Source organism: Dipteris shenzhenensis, chromosome 16, assembly GCF_047967505.1.
Source record: "Dipteris shenzhenensis isolate YYH24624 ecotype China chromosome 16, Dip_SZ_1.0, whole genome shotgun sequence".
NCBI lineage: Eukaryota > Viridiplantae > Streptophyta > Polypodiopsida > Gleicheniales > Dipteridaceae > Dipteris > Dipteris shenzhenensis.
The window spans coordinates 13,017,266-13,042,742 of record NC_141611.1 but is presented as its reverse complement, the minus strand read 5'-3'; the positions used below and the strand labels follow the sequence as shown (position 1 = coordinate 13,042,742).

Sequence of the window (25,477 nt, the reverse complement as noted above, 5' to 3'; positions counted from 1 at the left end):
TGAATTTATACAAACCGTGGAAACAGCACCGTTACAATCAAGGAGGATGTTACGAGATAGGAAAGATTATTGCAAAATGCAAGTACGTTATTGAAAACAAAGTTAATACTGATCCAAAAGAGAATGAAGCACAAATGGCTAATGAGAAACAGAAGTCTAACGAAAAGCATAGCTCTAAATTTGAGTATGTGGGCTACCTGAAGATTGGTTCAAAATGATGACGATGCTCTTGAATTCATAATTAAGGGTGAAAGAGCCACCCTTACCATCAAAGAGGATGTGGAAGCTGTACATAGATGGGAAAGGTTACGAAGATGACAAACCAAGCATATAACACCTTCATGACCAAGGAGGGAACAATTAACATACTTCATCAGGACGAACCGAACAACAGGGTAGTTAAGAATGCAGCTGAATGGGGGGTCTTCAAGGAAGACATAAATTTCACATGGTAAAAAGAGACTTTCAGCCTTTAATCTATCTGAAGCAATAAGTCTGTGTACACAGACTGCTTATTAAGTAAGTATCACGTACATTTGTTTTGGTCCCGATAGATCATACTTTGTATTTAGTGGACTATTAAAAAACGTCTCTCTCTCTCTCTCTCAGACACACACACAATATTATATCTATACACTTAAAAATCCTTAACACAATAGATGTGTTATCATTATTACTTGTTGTATAGCTATCAAATTTTACATGTGTTGCCAACCATGTTGTGGAGTTTGACTATTTTGTCTTCGACCTCACAAACAATTCAAAACATAATATATGTATTCACCAGGGGTTTACTTGTTCAAAAATGTTTTGGTATGCTCAGTGTCTCACCTTGCCAGATCTCTGTTGAATCTGCTGCTGGGATCAGCCAATGGGCTTGTCAGTATACCATCAACCATATGCAAGCAAGCATTTAAAAAGTTCTCCATATGGCACTCCTGAAAACATTTTGGCTGGTTGGCATTCTATGTTCTTGTCTAGTTAATGAGAGAGGGTGAGAGATTGTTGATAGTATTCCTCAAAACCAGCAGCTGCAGCCTTGCCGTCCTTTCTTTCTACACTCAGGGGCCTGCGCGCTGTGTGCAAGCCTCTAGAGTAGCAGGTCTGAGCTTCCTAACCCAGGCAGAATGTCGAATCCTCAGGTTGATGGAGGTAGCATGCCGTGAGTGAGGAGCAGGACCAGGAAGAGAGTCAAGGTAGCGTCCAGACTAATGATCTCCACGAAAAGACAATGCATGCAACATTCCAATGGAGTGTCGTTTACACCAGCAGAACTTCCAAGATACTGACAGAGCTCAAGACATGACACAGGTATGCATTAAGTTTATCTTGCTAGATTACATGCAAGCCCCGTTATCCCTTGACATTTACCTACCCCATGACATGTCATTTGTAGAAATCCACGAGGGTAGTACTCAAGTAAGGGATAGGCTGAAGGTTCTTGATGATACGTTCTTAGTGTTCTTTCGAGCTGGAAGTGTGCCCAAAAGCAAATGCTGTGATAGCGGAGTAGCATTCACAAAGCACTGCATGAGTGTCATACACATTCTTCCTCCGTGATGTACCCACTCAACCTCTTCAAATCTGCACATACCCCTCCTCTAGAGGATGTGATGATTGTCTAGCATCTAATTGATGCATCCTGTTATTCACCTTGCATCCTGGCACTTTCTTCACATCATTATCGATAGTAATTGCATTTGTCACCTTCAACACATCATCTGACATACCTGCATTAGCACGGATGTTTGCTAGCAATACATATGGTGATGCATTCCTTGGATTTAATTTCAAAACAAAATTGGCAGCACGCACAGCTCGCTCCACATCACTGTGAATTCTGCATGAAGAAAGCAAGCCTAGCCATGCTGGAATGACATGTTCAGGTGGCATATTGATGATCAAATCTTCTGCCTCGTCCAACAGTCCTTGTCGCCCAAGAAGATCTACCATGCATAAATAATGCTCTCGTGAGGGGGTTATGCCATGGTCTTTTTTCATAGAGACAAAGTATTGCCTCCCATCATCTACCAGACCTGCATGACTGCATGCAGTGAGTACACAGATGAAAGTGACTTCATCTGGTTTGATGCCTTTAGCCTGCATTTGACCAAACATTTGTAGAGCTTCCTTGTCGTGCCCATTCTGGGCACATGCAGCAATCATGGCACTCCAGGAAACAAGATCCCACATTGGCATCCCTGCAAATATAGCCCTTGAGTCATCCAGGCTCCCACACTTCCCATACATATTAATGAGAGCATTCCCCACTGGAACATTGGATTCCCATTCATCGCCAACAATAGTAGCATGGATCGCTTGACCCTGTTCTAAGGCTGCCACACTGGCACATGCATCTACAATGCAGATGAAGGTGACCTGGTTTGGCTGCACACCGTTAGCCCGCATTTGAGCAAAGAGGTGTAGGGCCTCCTTACCGAGCCCATTCTGGGCACATGCTCCAATCATAGCACTCCAGGAGACGAGATTCTGCCGTGGCATTTCTGCAAACACAGCCGTTGAGTCTTCAAGGCTCCTGCACTTGCCATATACATTGACGAGGGCTGTCCCCACAACAATACTTGACTCCCATCCATTGCCAACAATGGTTGTATGAATCTCTTGACCCTCTTCTAGGGCTGCCACACTCCCACATGCATCCAAAACAGAAACGAAGGTGATTATGTTAGGATCATAGCGTTCAGCCTGCATTCGATCAAACAGTTGTAGTGCCTCCTTGCCATGCTGGTTTTGGGCACATGCTGCTATCATAGAATTCCAAGAGACCACATCTCGCAGTGGCATCTCTGTAAACAAAGCCCAGGAATCATCTAGGCTCCTGCACTTCCCATACATATTGAGAAGGGCTGTCCCTACAACGATGTCGAACTCCCATTCGTTGCTAACAATAGTAGCATGGATCTCCTGACCAGCTTTTAAGGCTGCCACACTGCCACATGCATCTAAAACGCAGATAAAAGTGATCTTGTTAGGCTCAAAACCTTCGACCTGCATTTGAGCAAACACTAGTAGAGCTTCCTTGCCATAGCCTTTTTGGGCACAAGCACTGATCATTATAGTCCAAGAGTACAAATTTCGATAAACCATTTTGTCAAAAACAGTACGTGCATACTCTAGGCTCTCGCACTTGCTATACATTTGGACGACTAGATTACTCAGAAGTATGTTGTCAGCATATCCATGACCGATTATATGTTCATGCACAAGTTCACCCTCAGACAGGGCCTTGGCATTGGTGCAACGCCTTAAAAGGGATGCATATGTAGCAATGTCTGTCTCTGGACCGAGCTGACCGAGTATCTCCCCTGTCAAGCTTTCACGACTGCAGTCTTGATTACTGGGAAGGCGACTCTCATAGTGCGCATCTACAGTTTGTGAATGACAAATTTTGCCAGTTACTCTTGGAGACTTGGCCCAATTGAATCTCCACCCACCATGCAGCTCGGTGGCCATCCACCGCAAATAAGGGCCAAGCAACGATCCGAGGACGTTGCCTTCATGCTTGCCAAAATACAGGCTGGTATTCCTGGCCCAAGGGTCCAGACTATGGGCGTCAGCCGCAAGATGAGATATGGCCAATGTGGGATAAAAGTGGCAGAGGGAGAGTGCCATAGATTCGAAGTTAATGTTAGAACTGTACAAATGAGGGCATTGAAATGGCCGAAAAAATGAGGACGGGTTGTTGCGACTCGGGCAGTTGATGGTTTCATTTGATTCCACTGCTTCCGAAGCTGGTGTCGAGTTGCTAGTTCCTTCATTTGAAGGGAACAGAACACATTTTACTGAACAATATACAAAAACCTTGGGCGTTGAAAATTTGAACTGTTTTTACTTGTTTATATATATATTTGAAATGCCTTGAATTTTGTAGGTTTTAAAACCTTCTCTTTTCAAATTTACAAATTAGCTTTTTGCAAAATTCACCATTTGCCTCACATTCAATCTCAATTTCTCGTCAACACTCTCCTCCTTGGGAGACTCCTTTACGATAGTTGGTCCCCATGCACCAAGGGGATCAACATGCGTTCTGAGATTTCCAACCAGCGTGCAGATCCCAAAAGACAACCCGCTAAACTACCCCCTATACATAGGAGCAAGGTGTTTTGGGGGGTGTGACACCCACTTGCGCCCTAAAAATTGCATATGCTTCCACCCCAAAAAAAGCATTGCATCCATTAACACATTCTATGAGTAGCGAGTGATGAGCTCGCCTACTAGCTCTCCTTGCTATGGCGATACATGTGAAGATTGTTGCCATTCTTCTTCAACATGCACACTTCCCATCGCAAAAGCAACCATTTAGTATCACGACTCTATGGAGTAAAGAAAGATGATTACAAAGCACCACGTGGTTGGACAAAGCCTCGACGCTGGGAGATGCAAGATCCATTGCAGCAAGAGAAAGCACCACCGAGGAGATCAAGAGCTCCCCTTAGCTAGTCTCTATACTTGCGATCGAGAGGAAGGGAACAAGCATGGAAATTAGGGAGGATTGTTATGGCAAGGGAGTTTCCTTAAAGGAGGGGGAGGGGGGAAAATAGGAGGAGCAACAGTTAACAGAAGTAGACTGAATTACCACACCGAGGGTTCCAAACAAAAGTAGTGGAGAGAGCCATCATAGTTTAAGAATACAAACAAGTGAGTACAAGTACTCGTGAGCATTGCTTTCAAGTTGGTTCTGTCAAAGGAAAACAATTGTCAAGATGAATAAATGATTAATTTGCAACACATGTGATGAAAGCCGTGTATTGGAAAGTTCGAATGATTTACAAACTCCGTGTGTGTGTGTGTGTGTGTGTGAGAGAGAGAGAGAGAGAGTGAGTGAGTGAGTGAGAGAGAGAGAGAGAGAGAGAGAGAGAGAGAGAGAGAGAGAGTTCTTAAAAAAAGAAAGTGTGTGAGAGTGAGTGTGTGTGGGAGAGAGAAAGAACCAAAATAGAAGGGGGCCACGTGGTAACAAAGTGTGTGAGACACTTTTTTAACAAAAGTGTACCTAGAGCGCTGCCTAAAGGCAGTGCTAACAAGGGTGCAAGAATGCACAAGAGCACTTCCCTGTAAGGCACAAAGGAAAAATTGATTGCTCTACAAATTGCAAAGTAAAGTCAACAAGAAGGATGAAAATGAAGAAAAGTGATGGAATTTGTGTCAGGTTAAAAAAGTGCAAGCTCCTCGCTCCTCATGTCGTGGACATGTAAATTGGTTTATTGTAGGTACTTATATTGGGCAAATCCATTTTCCTTTGAATAATGGTAATCCTGTTGGGAAGCAGTGGGCAATTACATAGTTATATGATCAGTCTAGTATGTTGCAATTGTTCCAACGTGGTTGCTCATGGTACGAGTGTTTGTCCAAATGTGATCAAGTAATGATATGTAAATTGTGGTTGGTGTTTTATTCTATTCATTAGGCATAGGTAATGTTATTCCATGAGGTTTGCTAGTTGTGTTCTTTATAGGGAACCTTCTAGCATGTCAATGTTTAAATGTACATGGTTGGGTTTGATGTTCTTGTCTCATTGAGGCATAGTATGTCCGATGTTTGCTCTCTTTAACTCTATGTAGTGAAATTGTAGTAATCGTGTGTTCAGTGTTTGTATGATTGTGTGAGTTCAAGACCATTTGTGCAAGCAAGGCACATTGAACTGCCAATGTGCAAAGGTGAGTAGTCCATCTAGCTCATCTTTGACAGATTTCTCTATGTGGAAATGATTGCTTTCATAAGGTATAAATTGTTTGTTGTGTGTACTCTTGAAACTGTTGTGTAAATGATGCCATGTTGCAGTCGAGTTGTTGTAGGGCCACAACATGATGCTTCTTATCTTAGTCCTTGTGCGCAGTGAACTGCTCTCGCTGATGCTAGTTGTATTGGATATCGTGTTCGTGTGAATGTGTAGTTGCTATTTTTCCCTACTTGTATTTCCTTGTGATTGGAAATATTGACATCCAAAATCTATCTATATGGCCTTTGTATAAATGGTTGGTTTGTTGGTGTGTATGTGTTCGAGTGCTTTTGCTAAGGAATTGTGTCCATATGATTGTAAGATGTTCGAATTGACCATCATCTCCATTAATGAGTCGTCAACTGTGTTGTAATTCTCAGCACAGAGTTCAATGACCATGTCTACCTTCAATTTTATTTCTTTATGTAGCCCAATAATTTTGCTTGGATCATTTTGTAAAATCAAACGTACCACAACAATTTTGAGGCTGTTTGACTATGGCACGGAAGATGTAACTTTGTCCATTTGTTTGCAAGAATAATGTTCATCATATGCACACATTGGTTTGTTTGTGCAAAATAAGTGAGGAAATGTTAAGTCTAGCGGTGGCGAATCTCGGTAACATTTAATTGATTGTGTTAATGTCTTATTGCTCGTGTATGCTTGTCCTAAATTTATTCATTTATTTTGTGCATAAAAGTTTGTACTTATATTAACAAAAGATATTTATACAATACCATTCCAGAACTAGGATAGTCTCAAAGAAGAGAATTTGAAGATAACAAAACCAACTCCATCTTTGGAGTAAACATGAATAACATATGCTAGAAGTTTTAAAGTAGCCACCAGCATCAGCTAGATATTGCTTATGGAGTTTCTTCCTTGACAAGGAAAAGAGGGGAGATAACATGGTTTTGCAGACCCTGGATTAGATATTTGTAGCTATTAAAAAACTTGTGATGTTCATCCAATTCTTCCTATAGCTGTGCCAGAGCATCATTGTAGTTAAAAATGTCCTAGTCAGGGAGCCACTTAGCTTGAGAGAGCAAGGTAACAGCATATTAGTAGCTATTAGCCTTAAAAAAGTATTTTTGGGAAAGAGAGACATTTTTTTCTAAACCATTGGGAAAAGAAATAAATAGCATTGATAGACACATTGTTAAATTGAAAGGCAATCCTGGCAATCCAAATGAACCATAATGCATGAGCTCTTATCACAACCCATGAAGAATAAGGCATCCTAAGTGAATCCCCAAGCAAAACTGCGTTCCAATTTACTAGTTCCCCTACTTGAATCTGCACAAAAATCCAAACTTTTTTAGCTCTAGGATACGTAGTAATAAGGTGAAAAACATCCTCTTTGAGGTTAGGGCATCCTTTATATTGACAAGTGCCTTTGCCCATTCTTTTAGTTTTAGTCCACACTACCTCATAAAGGATGAGCCAGAGTAGAGTGGAGTATTTTTCTGGTATCTTCCTTTACCAAATTACCAAAAACCTATGTTGCCACTTAAATTTGTTATCTGTGATTTTCCATGAGAGATTGAGAGCCCTAACTACATCTTCTATGTCATTATAAGGAGTTGGAATTTATGACCCAACCAAACTCTTTCAAAAAATTTAAGACATGCCCTTCTTTCCATGTTATGCCTTCATTCCACAACTATATTTAGCTCATAGCCAATTCTTGATCCTAATTTGTAGGCCTGAATTCAATACATTTTTTCCATCTAAAATCATTCCCTTGCCATACCCAATTCCCAAGTTTGGAGCACTTTTTTAAATATCTTGCAGGATTTTAAAGAATATGTATCATTAAGAGGATTTTTTTGAAGAAGATAGACACCTAGATGGATTCTAGACTTGTAAAGGTAGCCTTACCTTGGCACCCCTACCTTGGCAATCCTTCTTCTAGTAGAGGCCTATATGCACGTAGGCCTGATTTTGGGCCTAGACGGGGACCTTATCTGGCCCAAAGTTGCGCCTGCGTGCACTTGGGCTTCTTAGGGGCTATTTTTTGTTTTTATTAAGAAAACATAAGATCGGTGAGCTCTTATAGTAGAATGGACATCTGATTGCATTTGAGATTTGGAAGCTTTACGTCCATAACTATTTGTGACAAAGAGCGAAGTTCTGACATAGTCCATGTATTAAAGACATGAAAACATTTTTTTAATGGTCACAACACAGACCACACTAGTCACTCACTTGGCTACCTATCACCCAATGGATAGAGAGGCTACATGCACTCAGGCTTGCCAAAATTTACCTGAGAAGGCTGTTCCAAAATGCATATTATAATCTAGAATGCCGAACTAGTCCATGATGAAATTCTCTTTTTTTTAAATATGATTCTCTTTGTTCTAGAGACATTGCACTCTCAAGTGCTCGCTTTAGATCATCACAATCACTGCACTTTGACATTTTTTGCATTTTTTGGATTTTAACATGTACATAGCTTTTCTTCCCAAGAGTATATAAATTGTGAAAATATGTGGGAGCATGCCCTCTTTGCCTCTGTGTTTCTCCAATAGACTTAACCACTTCTTTTTTGTCAAACCTATCAGAAGATGCATTTCATATAGATGGGGTTGAGGTAAAGCATTTTCATGAATGTATTCTTTTAAAATTGTTGTTGCCAAGACCGTTGAGGCTCTTGTTTTGGGCCTTCCTATGTTTCCATGAATGTTAAACTTTACTCCATACTTTGATTTGTTAGCCAAATCCTAGTATGTTCCATGTGATAATCTTGTAGTAATGCGATAGACATTATTGCAAATACTTTTTCCATTTATATGACGCTTTATCTATTGCTTGAAATTTGGCATTTTCGAGTTGTTTACCAAAAAGCAAGAGAGCCTCGTGAGGATATCTTATCTTTATCGACATAAGTGAATTCATCGACTCCAGATAAGACATCGCTTCTAAAGTCCTGAAGCATCACAATTGATCCCAGCCACCACAAAAGTAGAGATTCAACATATGCTCGAGGTGTATAAACCCAAAGCATTAGAAGGACGTCCACTCGTGGAATTAGAAACTCGATCTACGGCCAAAGCATCACACCATTTTGCGGAGTCTACACCCAAAGCATCTTAGCAAAGTCCATGAGTGGAAGTAGAGACTCATTCTATGCTGTAAGCATCACAGCTTCCCGAGGAGTCTATGCCTAAGGAATCACCATCTGCCCCGCACTCAAAAGCATAGAGTCAATATATGCCTAGAGAATCACAACCTCCACTGGATTCTACGCCTAAACCATCACAACCGAGTCCACGCTTGGAAGTAGACAAATTCTATGCCCGAAGGAAGAGTCCATACATGCCTAAAGCATCAAAGCCTTGAGAGAAAGAGTCTATTTCCAAAGCATCACAACGAAGTCCACAACAAGCATCAGAATCCACTTCGTTGTGAAGCTTTATGATGGGGTTTAGCATGTATTGTAACATGAGCTCTTTTTGAAGTCAGAAAAACTTTATTGGCAAGTGATGTATGTCCAAGTGCAAAGTCGCAAAACTTTGTATTTGTGATTTTGTTGCTCGTAATGTTATTTTGGTTGATTTTATTAAATGTGTGAATACATAATGGGCATTTATCATGGATACATATTAAATGTGTGACTTGTTTTCCTTGGCTCACAATGTTATTTTGGTTGATTTTATTAAATATGTGAATACATAAGGGGCATTTACTCATGGATACGTAAGGGGAATTTATCATGGATAATATTAAATGTTTGATGATGAAAAAAAAGCATATTTGATGATATAATAAATATCTCATGTTGTCTTCAATCACTTAATTTCATAGATTTACATGTATTCAAAATCTATCCTCTCATATGTCTCTCACATTATGGTCTTGCATCTTTTACTTCACTCAATTGACAACTCACCTCTCTAAATTTATTTAATCGGTTTCACTTTATTCGAAGTCTAACTTATTATATACAATAAATATCTCATGATGAGAATCTAATAATTATATCATTCTTGTGTTCCATCACTTTATTTTATAGATTTCAATGTACTCAAAATCTATCATCTCACATGTCTCATATTAAGGTCTTGCATCTGCAAGTCTAACTTATTATATACAATAAATATCTCATGATGAGAATCTTATAATTATATCATTCTTGTGTTCCATCATTTTATTTTATAGATTTCAATGTACTCAAAATCTATTGCCTCAAATGTCTTGCATTATAGTCTTGCATCTGTTACTCCACATAATCTAGTAGTCTAGCATTCTCCAACCATCATCTTAGCAACATCTCAACCTCTCCCAATTCTTTATTCTAAATCTTTCATCTCACATTATGGGTCTACAGTTCTATAAATCCTTCTCTAGTCATTTGTCTTCTACATCTCGTCCGTAGCTTTACAGCCAAACACTTCTTCCACTTTGCTCTCATTACCTTCCTCCTCTTCTCAAGCTTACTCCTTCTATCCTGCCCATAGCCTTATAGCCAAACACTTCTTCCACTTTGCTCTCATTACCTTCCTCCTCTCCTCAAGCTTACTCCTTCCATCTTGCCCGTAGCCTTACTCTAGAACTCGAGTCTACTCCCATTATCATTCTTGCACTCATCTCATAGCCTTACTCTCAAACTCTGCTTCCATCTCACCTTACTCCCTATCTCTTGTTCCTGTGGTCCATATTCTTGTAGCTTAAAGCTTCATGGATATTTTTGAAGTCATCAATTCCATGGAGGAATCCATTAGCACCAAAAAAGATTGGATCACTGAGAACAAGGCAAACAAAGAGCAGAGAAAGAGACAACGAGTGCCTAGAGAAGGAGGAGAGAGGAAAAATAAGTAGGTCTACTAGCGAAATAGATAGATTACTTTCATATAGGAGAGAGCTAATAGACTATCTAAGTGAGGTTACTTCATGTGCAGCTCGTTATGGAAGATTTCCACCCAAGGAAGCGCAAGCCATATGGAATAAAGAAAGTGCTATACAAGAGAAATTTTACAATTTCTTACTTCTCTTCTATAGTTTTAACTACATCGATCATGATGAGATGGTCTCAACCCTTGAATGGGTTGAATCTAGGATATCAATGGCAAATATCAATGCCTTCCAGTGAGAGGCTTATTGTAACTTTTGGTGTTTGTTAACACCATTATAAATATTATGAGAGTTTGCTTAATAGCGTAACTTTTGAAGGTGTTTGTTAACACCATTGTAAATACTATGAGAGTTTACAACTGCTAAATCATATCTTTTGGTGCAACTTATCTATGTCACGTTAAATTTTATAATTTTGATTTCATCTCCTTTAAAAATCTCTAAAAAATTGCTTGTTTTTATGTTTTCATCTGTGCTTTGAAGAGTGGGTTTTTTCTTAAATTTTAACCAAAAACTAGTCCACAAGTATATGTAAAAATGAATTTGTACATTGACAAGTCCAAAATTAATGAAATAAGTGTTATAAGCCACAATTATGTATGCAAAGAATAATATTTCTTGTTTCTACATTTTCAAAATTTTCTATTTTTTCTAATTTTCTCAACGTAACATTGGCCCTCTTGCCATTGGTTAAGAGCTATTTTTCATTTTGGCCAAAAGTCTCCAAAAGGAGCTCCCTTTTTTCCTAATGCATCATCACAAAATCTTCCACTTTTCTAACGGAACCAATACTTGGTGTGTACCATGTTGTGTCAAAAGATCCCCTCAAGATGGCATCCACTCTCTCATCACCTTGCCCTCTACACATGGTGATTGTGTGCCACTCATCGCCTAAGAACTGCCATAGTATTCTTGCACTTGATCCTCTTTACTCTTCATGGTAAATGTTGCATCTCCATTCATTCCCAACAAGCATGGTAACATAATCTTGTGCTTTTGTTGGAAATTGAGTCCTCCCTAGAGACATGTTGTATAGTCAAAGTATGAAAAGAAACACAATCATTTAAACATGTTTCAAAATCACTGAATCAAATGTTGGGCTTCCCTATTTGCAACATATTTTGACAATCATCGAGACAAAGCTCACATGTAAAGTTTGCTAGACCTCGAGAGAGATAAATCACCTAATTGTATTGCCCCCTCCTAAGACAAAGTTCACATGTAAGCGTGCTAGACCTCAAAAGCGATAAATCACCCAATTGTCCTACCCCCTATTGACATGATTGGATGATCATGAACATTAATCTACCTATTAACATAGGCATGGGATGGCACATTGTCTTTTCCCATCTCTCTCTCTCTCTCTCTCTCTCATAATCATCCAACTGCACCATGATCATTCGTAATATCATGCTCTACTGGCAAACGTCGATATATCATGCTCTATTTCACACACAATAGTGTAGTCTCTAGCATCACTTGTATGCATGCTAGTTGTCAATTGTTTTCAAAGACATAAAAACACTTGCCAATCGCATTAAAATTATAAGATATATACTAGCATAATGCAACATAACATCATACATCACACAGTAGCATTATCCTAAGTATCATTGGAACTTACATTAATACCATTAGCTTGGACTATCTCAATGACTAGAGCACCATGCAAAGGGCTTGGGAGATCGCAATGTACCTAGTTTCCCATATCTCCATCACTTCTCTCTCCCTTGGCATCATCCCAAAGTCTACCATTTTCATACACATACACCAATTTCTCTGTTCTATCCATGTTCAAGCGATTTCTTGTGACAGAATGCACAAACTTGTAATTACTCCAATTTTGTTCATCGGAGAAATTGCTACAAGGCTGTGAGAGCACATTATGAGGTGTTGATGACCTACATTCTTTCCTCCATCGCCATGCAAGTAGCTCTTTTGCTAGGTATTTTATTCCTGGATATGTAAATAACGACTTCCTATTTTGAATTGTGGATAATTCCTTGATGGCCAACATATTTAGCATTATCTCCAGAGAATCATCCCAAGAGGTCATGCCACAGCTACATGATTTGCACGTAAGTTTTAGAGAGACATTACCACCATGCTGGATCTAAAGTATGGCCAGCATAGTGGTGTATTTTTGCATGATCCCATTTCTTCTTAAATCTCTTATGTAGTATTGTGTAATGAGCATTAGTGCAGCTAATGCTTGCATTTACCTTCATCAAATCCTTCTTAGTAGTCCACCAAGCCATGTAGGCACTACCCAAGGCCCTTTCACGTCTAGCCTTTGTATGGTGAACCATATAGGTCTCATTGCATCCACTACATTGCCTATTTTCTTCCAAATGTTAGGATTGTTATAAAGAACCCTTATCTTGTTGAAATCGGCATGAGAATTTTGTGAAGTTGACTTAGCTATCCACTCTACTACTTCTACACTACACAATATCTTGGATACAATCCCTTGTAGCTTGAGCAAACAATCCAGCATTATATAGTTTCTTCCAAATTGTGTTTTGCCAAGCTTTAAAAACTCATGTGGATTCTATGTAGGGTGGTCTCCAAATATTCCCAAAGTACAACACTACTTTTCAACTCCCATCCATAGCTGCTATGAACCATGGTAACTCTGGCGATGTGTACCAATCTTCAAGTACAAGATCAATACAATGTGAAGAGCATGGTGATGCCCAAATGGTCATATATTTTTTATTTATAATTTTCCCAACTTTTTGATAGCTATTTGCATCATGAGTCATTATTTGGATAGCGTTAAAGGGTCCCACATCAACAATTGTAGTGTCTAGCTGTTCAACAACACCTATCTTTGCATGGCCACTTGTGTCGATGGATTGACAAAAGGCCTCACCTTTAAATGTTACATTAATCCAATGCCTTTTAGCAATGTTTTTCCACCCATTGCCTCTTCTTTCAATACCATCATATACAACTTGTTGCATCTCCTCTTATTATGAATCCAATTAGTTACTGTGGATGGTATGGTGTCTTGGCATTGCAAAGCTTGAACTTGCCCTTACTACAGACATCATGTCTCTTTTCTAATGCTAGTTTTGCACCATGCTGAAAGGATACCCAATGTGATAAATACTTTCAAATATGTCTTGTTGTGCTTTTTGTATATCTTATAGTCTAAAAGAGGCTTACAATGATCTTTGGTGCACTCATTCATGTGGTTGTGGATGAGACATGTTGCATTGTCCAATTTCCATATATTCCATGGAGTAATTTCAAATTTGTCGTCTGTGTCATTGAACCTATACCACCATTACGAGTTGGCATTATATCAATAGATGGTCTCGTTCCTGATTTTTATGGCTCCCAGGGAGGGATCACGCCATCTTTCTAACCACACTGTGTGGCTATATTTTCTTTATATGTGTGTGTGTGTGTATGACAGATGTATATCTTTCAAATCAGTTAAATTTGTATATGAACGATTGTTCTCTTTTGATGCATGTTCTCGATGCGAGTGAACATTCAAAGTCAGCAAAGAAGATAACCAAGTTGGATGCAAGATTAAAGGATGATGAAACATTATATAAACTATAGAGCAATGATAACTTATTAGCTCTTGTGAGCATATTCTTACTCATGCATTTGTTGGGATTCAATGCCGAAAAGGCATAAATCTTTTGGCAAACTCAATAATAAAGCACATTTGTATAGATGATCAGCAGGTCCTAATGGACCCTGTCCATAATTTTACTCATTCTTTAAAAATTAATAAAATTGTAAGAAGTGATCATAAATAAAAGATACAAAAACCTTCAAGTGAAGCCCGGGTTATTTCTTGAAATAAAAAATAGACTAATGATTTTGGTGGGTGACATGTATACCTATATATCATTTTGGTGAGTGACCTATATGTATATCATTTTGGCGGGTGACCTATTTTGGTAGGTACGTCGTTTTTTATTGTGGGAACATAAAAAGGGTCTTCTTCTATTGCCAAATTCGCCAATCACATAAATGTGAACCTTTGCTTCTTTGCATAGGAAAAATCTAGATTCTATGCCGTAACATGAACTAATTTATAATTGTCTTGTACTAGAAATTCGAACAATGCCTTATGCAATACTATTTTTAACAAGGTGAATCATATTCAAGGGACTTGCCAATGAGGAGGAGAGAAACAAGGAAGAGTGAATGACCAAAAAAGAATGATGCTAAAGGGATGCTAACTACTAAGAAAAGCTAGCCAATTAAAAAATTAAGAGGTGTGCCCAACGAGGAGGAGAGAAACAAGGAAGAGTGAATGACGAAAAAAGAATGATGCTAACTACTAAGGGCCTTAGCACATGGATGGGGCTAGCATGGGTTTAGGATGGGAATATTTTTGTCATCATTACTCCCATCCTACACCAAGTGGTCTAGGATGGATTTAGAATGGGAGTAGCCACTTTTTCTCCCATCCTGGACCATGGCCTCTAGACCCTAGCAGCCAGAATGGGTTCCCCTTTTTTAGGGACTCAAAAACATGGAAGGATGACATGTGTCCTTGTCCCCACAAGGTCCCTACCTCTTAAACACATGAAATGATGCCATGTGTCCTCTTCCTCCTAAACCGATCCCTAGTTCTTTTTTTGTTAGCACATGGTGGGATGGGAATAGGATAGAAATATACATGGGACCACTTGGGACCACCTTTTCCCATTCCCATCCTATTTCTTCCCATGTGCTAAGCCCCTAAGAAAGGCTAGCCAATTAGAAAATTAATGAAGAACAATTAAAAATTTTGTAATTTCACTTTTAAGACGAGTTTCATTACGGAGGCTACCTTTCAAGGAACGCAATATTTTTCTCCCAAAAAGATAAGAACTATACTCCGTGCCATACTCCGAGCCAAATCATGCTTTGAAAAATAACAATAATAAGTAAAGACCTAGAATGCTCCGTTAGCCTCTTCTTGGCTTCCAGAATGTTCCGGTTTGAATTTTCTTTTGGCAGAGCTGTTTGATTGCCACGTTAGTTATTAGATCCTCATGTGCATTATATTGCAGAGCGAAACGAACTGCTGCCTAACTCGTGAGAAGGTGTGTCGAGGTCTTGCTGAACATGAAGAATTTGATGTGGTACAAAGCCATGCTTCTGCTCATTGTTCTTCTGATCAACGCAGAAGCGGTAAGGACTCGACCAACTTGCGACACGAGTGACCACAGCCGCCTAGCACAGGATGTGGACGATGCAATCGACGCTATCAAGGCCTATGTTGGCGACACTGGCCCGTGCTGCCAGGACAACTGTTTCGGCAGTTCCTGCACTACCATGCGGACAGTGGGCTCGGCGGCGATAATCATTTGCGGCGATTGTGGATGGTGCCTTGATTCCAATGTAGCCCTTGATCTCTTACAGTTCGTAAGCTTGGACTGCCGTGCAAGGGAGTAAGGTACGTCTACGTCTACGTCTACGACTACTCCGTTAACTTAGAGTTCCAAATCGTCAATTCCCACGATGTCTAAACTAAGCAACTTCGGGTACATGAGAATTTCGTGTTATTATCTTTGCCGCCCTCAGCATCCATAAGAACTTCACCCTTAGTTTCTTAAGATTGCACAATTGGAGAGCACTTGCCTCCTAGCTCATTGGGATATACATGAAATGTTTTTGTTTTTTGGAATAACTTCAAAAATAAGGTTGGGCTCCATTAGTTTTTCTCCAAGAAGAAGTAGGTCTAGTAATTTTGTATAGATTGAACTAAATATCAATATATTGATGGGCTTACATTGAATGGAACTATTTATTCTTGGGACCAAGGTGTTGCTTGTTGGGTGTGATGGGCTTTATTGTGTTTTGAAATACAGAAATTGTGGTGGTAATTGATAGGCTATGCATATAGGGATGCAGCCAGGCAAAATGTGTGCCTACTTGTTGATTATTTTATATGGGTAGTTGTGTTTGTCCAATTTTCCTAAATCTATTGTATTCTATATTATGGCAACTCTAGTTTTTATCTTTGTGTAGTTCTGAGATTACATTACATTACATGTAGCAAATTTTGAGTTTTCATAAACATATAGCATCAGAGCTTGTCTAATGAATCCCATAGCGAAGAACTCCAACGTAATATTGAGAAAATAACTTTTTTGTTTACTTTAGGTATAAAAATATCAAGTTCAAAGTGCACGTCATTAAGCTAGATTCAATCACAAATTAGCATTGTTTGATCTTGGTGTGAGAGGGGATAAGCATGATATGAAAGATGTGGTGATTCCAATTTTGTTACCCTTTTGTTGCCTGAACTTGGAGGGATTTGAAAAAAAAACCAACCTTCAATGACATGATTGCTAAACTTCTTGTACAAGGAATGTCATCAAGTTATCTCAAATTTTGAAGGTGAACCCATATGGCCACATCAGCAAAAGTTTGGTTGGCAAAAGTTTGAAGAAAGAAAAATCAGAGCAACTCAAGAGTCAATATTATGGCAATCCAAGATAGAAGGAGGAGTTTTGTTTCAAGAAGAGAAAAAGCACTAAAAAGAGAAAAAAACCTACAACAAATAAGGTGAAAGGTGATTTGGCAGGATGGAGTCCATGGAGAAGATAAATGCACACCGAAGGAGTAAGAGGGCTAAGCGACACACAAAGAGGTGCATCATATCACCAACTGGGAGGAGGCTGGCGAGTCAGAAGTGGTTGAAGCCATGCAGAGTAAGAGGCATGGAACGGCTAAGAGATACAGAGCCACCACCAATGGGAAGAAGGGGATAAGATTCTCACCAGACAAAGGGACCCTCCACTAGAGTGGAGGGGATGAAGGGGGTGGAAACGAGGGGGAGGGGCATTCTATGATTGTAAGGGGAACATGAGAGTGACAAGGAGGTTTGAAGTCAGGACCTCTCCTAGTATAACGTTGTGGTGTCCTACTAGTGTACTTCTCTTCTACTCTAAATATTATGCTTCCCTCCATCTTTGTTTGCAACTCTTGCTTCACCCCATGTTCCCCTCTTCATCCCCCTTCACTTGGTATAATGGTCCTTGTGTCATGTGGCTTGAGTTCTCTTGTGTTCATGTTGAAGGATGGCTCTTGTAACTTTTTTTTGCTAGGCTTGCATCACTCTTGCACTCGCTCGCACCTTTGGTGACACCATTGTCCTCATGCGTTCCGTCATTGACAACATCCTTCTGCATGCACCATTGGTGATACTAGTGGCACTCCCCTACTTGCTCCTTGTACAAGTCGCCCTGGGCCTTCGGTAACACTTTCGAAAGTGTTAGGAACCCCCCCCCTTAGACATTTTATGGCGATCATGGTGGGACACTTATGGGTGCTGAGTAGCATAAGTGAAGTGATGTTCTAGGGTCCTAGAGAGAGGTCTTTCGTCAAATAGTTCTGAAACGTTTGAAGGGGCTAGTGAGAGAGCTAGGAGGTACTTGAGGAGAGTGAAGAAAAGGCTTCTAGTAGACCAACAAGAAGCATTTCGTTTGACGAAAGTTCGCGAAGACCTCAGTGCGAGCACAAAGTGAGCCCATTGGAGCAGTAGCCAGAGCAAGTAACTTCATTGACTCCCTCATTGACTTGGATCGATAGGATCATTGGTGGTCAGATCCGGACTTCGGAGAAGAAGAAATACAAAGTGGAGAACATGTGAAAAAGGAAAGTACGAAGAACGAAGGCTCCTCAGGGACTCATTAAGATCAAGACAACCCCTCTCCTCCTCTTGCATGGGGTGCCCATTTAGCAAAAATTATGAGTACATTGATTGTGGCTAGAAAATAAATGGCAGGCCCATTTGGAGTTGACATACTAAGTCACTCGTCTGTAGGAAAAATTGCACAGTGTGCAATTGTCCAACAAAATTGTGAAGATCACACACACCAAAATGATCATAACGTGCGTATCCAAGATTAGCAAGTCTGAAATGCACCTATTTCCAAAACTCAATGATAGAAATAGTGTAACACATTGCTAAAACATGTATAATTTAAAATGAAAAAGTAAAATCCACTAGTGAAATGCAAATATATCATTGCAATATGTCAATATGTTATTGCTTGAGTAACATGGATAGCGATAAATCAAAACTCAATTATAGAAATAACACAATACAAGTTAAAAATTTGCAAATACAACATGTCTCAAACTAATTTCTTGCAACATCTCAAATGTAAATTTAAAAACCCATTATTAAAATTTTTGTGTATCATCACAAATATATCCATATGTAATGGCTTAACTGACTTGGATAGCAATGCCAACATGTCCTAGTCTATGCAACCAGCTAGGATTACATGAAAATGTTGCTTCGATGCTAAGAGTATCATACATATGTCAGGATACCGGAGCATTATAGGCTACACACGCACTCATAGCCTTCAAAGTATTTACAAGGTGGACCCTAGTCTACAACACATGGAGGCACGAAGGATCCAGATGGAGCAATATGGAAACGTGCATTTTGGAGCATAGGGTATTGCATTATGGGAGGCCCAATTTGTAAGTATTGATCTCAAATTATATTGTGTTTATGTGGTTTATTAGGAGGTTGTTTCGTTGTACTAACCCCTCCTCAAATTGTGTCATCAACTTGCGGCTATATCATGGGCAGAGACCCTACTCATATCGAGACAGCCTACCGTCACGAACATCACAGATGACATACATAGAGGCACTTCTATGATGAGGGGTTGATTACTAAGGAGCAGTATATCCGAGCTATTGGAGCGCCCCCCTAAGTATTTAAAAGTACTTAAATAATGTCAATGTTGTAAATAAAGATTTTATTTTTCATACATTGATACATGTTGTCCCTCGTTTATAGGCCCCTGGGGATATTTAGGAGGAAGAAGGCAAGGATACTAAGGAGGAAGAAGGAGATAAGGAAGGCAACGAAGAAGGTGATGAAGAAGGGAGCGAGGACACGGATGACTTATAAGATTAGTCATAGAATTAGTGCTAGCTACTCTTTTTTGTACTTGAAGCCATTGGCTTGGGTTCATGTGTCTCTTGTATATACACTCCTCTTATTTTTTGTACTTGAAGCCACATTGGCTTGGCTTCGTGCTATATGTATATACAAGCACTTTTTGGGCTATGAATTAACATACACTCCTCTTATTTTTTTGGCATTCGATTTCCTTGTGCAATGTTCTATCAATGAATGCATTGTAAACTAAACGTTTTGGAGTTGTAATGTTTTATTCACGATTGTAATCATCAGCTATAGACGTGCGTGGAATCATGCAATTAAAATGCAGTTGCCTGTAAGAATTGAATTGCACACTATAAAAATGGGATTCTTGCAACCACACAACATATATTTCTATTCAACCAAACACAATTTTGTTTTTTGAAATATAAATTCTATAGAGCGTCTATAAGCACTTCTAATAGCGCGTCTTTTTATTTTTTTTAAATTTCTATAGAGCATCTAGTAGCGCATCTATAGGCACATCCATAGGCACATATGTCTGTTATATAGACACGCCTATATACACGGGTCTGTAGATGCGCTATTAGACACGTAAATAGATGCATCCGTCACTTTTTTTTAAATTCAAGAAATGCATCTGGACGCACACCTATGGATGCATTGTGTTGTTGTGAGAGTATAGGCAATTGCCATAGTTAATTACTAGGACAGTGTCACAAGAATCTATGTGAACTAATTCAGGTGGGGTGGATAGTCTTCTTTGTCAGCATGTTGGGAACTCTAGCAAGGATATGCGAAGATAATGTGCGAGTAGAAAAATGCTAGTAATAATAGAAGCAAACCAACGAGCTGGTGGTAGTTAATATCCTAGTGTGAAACCAACCACCGCATTGGTGACCACTTATCCTATATTATAGGGGTCATTAGCTCCTAAAATAGACCTAAGTAATATACATCCAAGATTTGCTCTTATACATTTTGAATTGGTTTCACTCAGAATGAAAAAGTGGTTTTGAGGTTGAAGTAACCAAAATAAACTCAGGTGAAAATAAAAAAATAGAGTAACCAAAGCTCCAAGAGATCAAGTGTGCCATCTCTGAAGAACTTTATATTCACACAAGGCTTTTAGGACAATGGCATGACATAGAGCACAATGGGAGCCTTTAACAATGTACTTCACAAACTATGGTTCCTTATAATATTGAAGGCCTTCCCACAATTTCTCTTGCAATCGATCCATCTTTCGAATGATAGTCTGGGGTTGATGTGGCGGAATACTAAGTACCTCCTCCAATTGATCAATCTCTTATACAACAATCCTAGGTTACTGGAGGGCCCATTGTGAAATTGCTTCATCTTTTGCAAAACAATAGGCTGAAGACATGTTGCTACTGTGGCTTTCCTTCTATGTTCCTTCATTGTTCATTCACTGGTTTGTATCGAAGAGCATGCAAATTTTAGCGATCTTTTCTACAATAAATAAACGCTTACATGTATATAGATAATATTCAAAATCTTTTGTCTAACATTATGGTTCTTGTAGTGTCAAAGGATCACTTCAATCACTTTGGAGCTTTGTACAACATCAATTCGATCACTTTGGAGCTTTGTACAACATCATTTCGATCACTTCGGAGCTTTGTACAACATCAATTTAATCACTTCATCTATAAAATTGGATATATACATACATATAGATATATGTAGATATTCAGTCTGACATTCGGTCCTTGGCCTATCTTGGCACTTTCCAAACTCATAGCATTCCCTTGCCATACTAAGTGCTACCATCATCGTAGTGACATCTCTTCCTCTCTCATTAGCATTATCCAACCAATTTATTTCAAATCTTCATCTCCGTTTAATCAAAATCTTTCGTCTCACATTATGGTCCTTGGCCTATCAAAGGATACTATCTAGTCACATAACTGAGAAAACATCACTTTACTCACTTTGGAAATATTATAATATTGCATATATAAAAATATACATGTATTATTATATGCATCTATATATACATATATCTTAACAAATTCACTTACATTGAGAAACATGAAATCCCATAACTAATCCACAATTCTTAAGCGAATGAATTGTATGCCATTCATCTTGTCTTGAATAGTAATAATAGAAGCAAACCACCATGCTGGTGGAAGTTATATTCCTAGTGTGCAACAAATCACCATGCTGGCTACCAACCACCATGTTGGTGGCAGTTAAGTTAAAATCCTATTAATAATAGAAGCAAAACATCGCGTTGGTGGGGCAATTAATATCCTAGTGTGCAACCAACCTCTTAGTTGAACCAATCAGTGCTATTACATTGGAACGAATCGCATTGTTGCAAATTGTTATCCTAAAACAGACACATTGCCCAAGTAAACGTTGGAGAACATTAATAATTCAATAGATTACATAGATTACATCTCAAAAACTCCTATCCTTCAGGGGGCTGGTTCCACATTTCTTTTCAAGAGCAGGTCACCTTTTTGAGCTCCTTGATTGTAGGCTTGGACCTCCTTGCTCCTTTCCTTGATCCTTTCCTGAAGGGGGATGGGTCCTTCCTTCTAGGTCCTCTAGCCCATCCCTTCATGTTGCTTCCTCTTTCCTTGCTTTGAGCTTCCTGGTTGCAAGCTCTAGCCCTTCTTGCTCCTTTCCTGAAGGGGGATGGTTCCTCTGTTCAGGCTCCTTTTCCTCGCAGGCAACCTTGTTCAATTCACACTCCTTGTCTTTTGCCATTTTCGCCCAAATGGCAAATTGAGCTATAGCATCTACTTTCTCGCCGTAGATAGTTGTAGCAGGCAGGCACATTTGATCTATCCATGACCTAGGCAATGGCAAATGACATTCTCTACATACCTAGCTTGCATGCACGAACACCCCACAGAGAAAAACATGCACAGGGTGGTAGAACACAGGTCATCGAATCATGCAATCATCTATGATGGGGGTATGGCATACCATGCATTTCAAACCCTATTGCATAATAGGATAGGCATTTGATTTTACTATTGCAACCATCAATACTATAGCCTTGCTCTGTACATGATGAAGTTGCTTCTTGATTGCTTCCTCCCTCATCCTAAGTCTACGGATGTTCTCCTTCATCTCCTCCACTCTTTGATCACTCCATGCAATAGTTTCATCTAATTCCCTTAGCATCACTTGAAGCTGCTTAAATTGCTCAAAAACATCAACCGTTGGGCTATTTTCAAGACTTCCACTCAAATTTGGAAATCTCTCACGATAACGGTCTACTTTTTTAATTTGTCACCTTGTTTGCCCTTTGCTCTAGGTAAGTTTGGTATTTGGGCCATTTGTCCTTCTTTGGGTAAGAGTAGTCCTAATATATATTCTCATGTGTTGCTTGTGATTGTATGCAATTCGTTGTGTATTGTGGGCTACTAGTCCTATTATTGGGCAGTAGTAGTCCTCGTGTGATGTTTCTGACATAGGTACTGTGCATCTTGGGTTAGTTGTCCTATAGCAAGTTGGGCAAAACTAATCCTTGAGGAGGCCATTCGTCTTAGTTGCATTTGTGTTTTGTTGTGTGATTGACTTTTGGGCATTGTGCCCTATTTTGGGCAGTATATGTCCTAAAGAAAAGCTTAATAGTACATCCAAGTTTTTCTTCAAGTGTATCAAGAAAGACACAATGTCCATGAGATGGAGGTAGATGCGGGCAAAGACCTAGGCATGGAGGGGCAACATGCAGTTTTTGAGGTGATGCACCGAAGAGGAACATGTGGATCACGTGATGTGTTTGTGCATGCAAAAGCAGTGCCAAGCCTTGTTCCTCGGTGACACCCTTTCTTCTTTTCTTCCTTTTCTTCCTTAGCTATTTCTTCCCTAAGCCTTGTAGCTAGTCTTTGCTTATCAGGATAGGTGCATTTTCCTATTGACTTGAGATTACTACCAAAGAAGTGATCTCTAATACGTGGGGCTCCACCACTCTTATGCACTTTATAGTATTCACACACCCGGCTCAAAAGAATTGAGTACAATTTGCCAATCTCTTTGTGGATTGTATGATAATGTTTGGAAATGAATGTACTCATGTTTGCATTCTGCTCCATGCTAGTTGCTCATCGAATCTTCAAGGAGGTCGAATGTGGATTTTTGTATGTTGGGCATACTAGAAATCTCTAGAGGGTGTCCATGCAAAGATCTCGAGTGCTGTTGTTTGCTGGAAAACGCTCCTTAGATTGATCAGCAACCCAGGCCTGCACAAAACTCTGCAATAGGATGAATCTGCACTCGGCAAGCCAGATTAACCCGCACCATGTCCACAATCTTCGCTGCCCTACGTTAATTAGTCATGGCTCATGCAATCACAACCACTAGAAATATCTTGCAATTGTTGATCTCGCAAATAGATCCCGCACCGGAATTTGGACACCACACTGGCTGCTGCATCATCTTGCAGATTGCGGCCTATAGGAGACAGAACCTTGAAGATGCACCCCGCAATGGTTAGGTCTGCAATAGGCCTGCAAAATAATAAATCTACACATAGCTTGCACTCTGCAAACACAGCCATAGCAGCAATGTTGTCTGCTCCCACTAAGGCACCAACCATAGCGTATCAACCCATAGACTTGAAGACGCAACTCCGCAATCTATAACGATGTTTTGATGATTGCCCTACTTTCTCTTGAAACCCCGCCGTCGTGATAGGTTGCGATTCTTGTGATTTGCATGACGTTGATTGTAGCCTTGACTAATGTTGGCCTGAAAGATCCTTTACAAACAAATATCCTTCCATCGATGGCCAAGACCATATCTCCATTCACGTTCCTTGCTTGTGCATTACGTTGCTCTGTATTCTGGCAGCATGTACAGCTTGTTGGTATTCTTCATGTAGCTCACGTGAGAATCCATTGATGAGGATGCTTCAAGCTTTTTCTTGCACTACTACGCTTGCTCCTCACTTGCTTGGCTTGCCACTTCCGCATGTGCTATTGTTGATCAATCAGATCCTTTATAGTCTATTACTCTTTGGTCACTCGGACTTGGTGCATGTGGATCTGTCTCTCGGCTGTTCTTGGCCCGCGTACCCTCTTGATCATGAGACCATAGACAGCGCTACGCCACTCACAACCAAAGAACAAGCCAAGAATATAATTATAGGCCCTTGATATTTCTGCCTCCGCAATCATCCAGTGATCTCCGCAAGCCCGCATGCAGTTACTAGCTCCATCGTCTTGAGTCTTTCGAGATCAGACCGCAATAATAAACTACATCTCCGCAAGCCTCCTGATGTCTCTCGTGAATCTCTTTCTATGACAGTAGCGTAGCTGCCTGACATCTTTCTTCAGACTACCACAAACACTTGCGTCTGCCCGCGCACAAACTTTGCACTACGTGCTCACAAACTTTGCACGCGGCTTGCCAGGCTTGTGACCTTCGAATTCTACATTACACTCATATCCATGTTTCTTTGCCACCTCGTCCCCAAAAGGTAGCTAGCCAATCATCGTGATCGCCAGTGTGTAGCATCATAACTATGCGCAGATGCTACGGGAAACAGAGATAAACGATACGTGCAACATCTATGAAAAAGGAATACAGAGAATGCAATAGAGACAGAACACCAAAGAACTTTGTATTCCGAAGCAAGAGCTTGCACAACAACTGTGTACAGAACAATGTCGGAATGCTAGTAATAGCATGCATACAAGAACCGTCTGACGCTTAGGAAAGCAACTGTTGAAGACTCAACTGCTTGGAGAACTGAACCACCAATCCTTGCGGCTAACTAAGTTGCATTAATTCGCTCGAAATTTTTTTTCGATTCGAAAAAATGTGAAAAATCGCAATTTTCCCGATTTAAAACGAATCCAGCGATTTTTCCTAATTTATTTGTACAAATAACTTATTCGTACGAATACATTAAGTAAAATTTTTTGAATAATATATTGGTCCATTGAATAGATAATAAAAAACCACACAGTTTCCCTTTTTAGAGCTCCTTAATTTGAACTACG

The 25,477-nt window shown here is 39.7% G+C and overlaps 1 protein-coding gene across 1 annotated transcript; it reads right to left on the bottom strand.

Annotated features, from left to right (window-relative positions):
- Positions 1 to 1,578: 1,578 nt before the first annotated feature.
- On the bottom strand, positions 1,579 to 3,633 carry LOC147892576 (pentatricopeptide repeat-containing protein At2g13600-like). The gene has a single exon (XM_087386749.1). It carries the CDS (start codon positions 3,631 to 3,633, stop codon positions 1,579 to 1,581), a length of 2,055 nt encoding a protein of 684 aa, XP_087242875.1.
- Positions 3,634 to 25,477: the final 21,844 nt, after the last annotated feature.

Excerpts from the sequence above, each read along its gene's own strand:
- LOC147892576 (XM_087386749.1), bottom strand. The coding sequence starts at position 3,633 with ATGGCACTCTCCCTCTGCCACTTTTATCCCACATTGGCCATATCTCAT.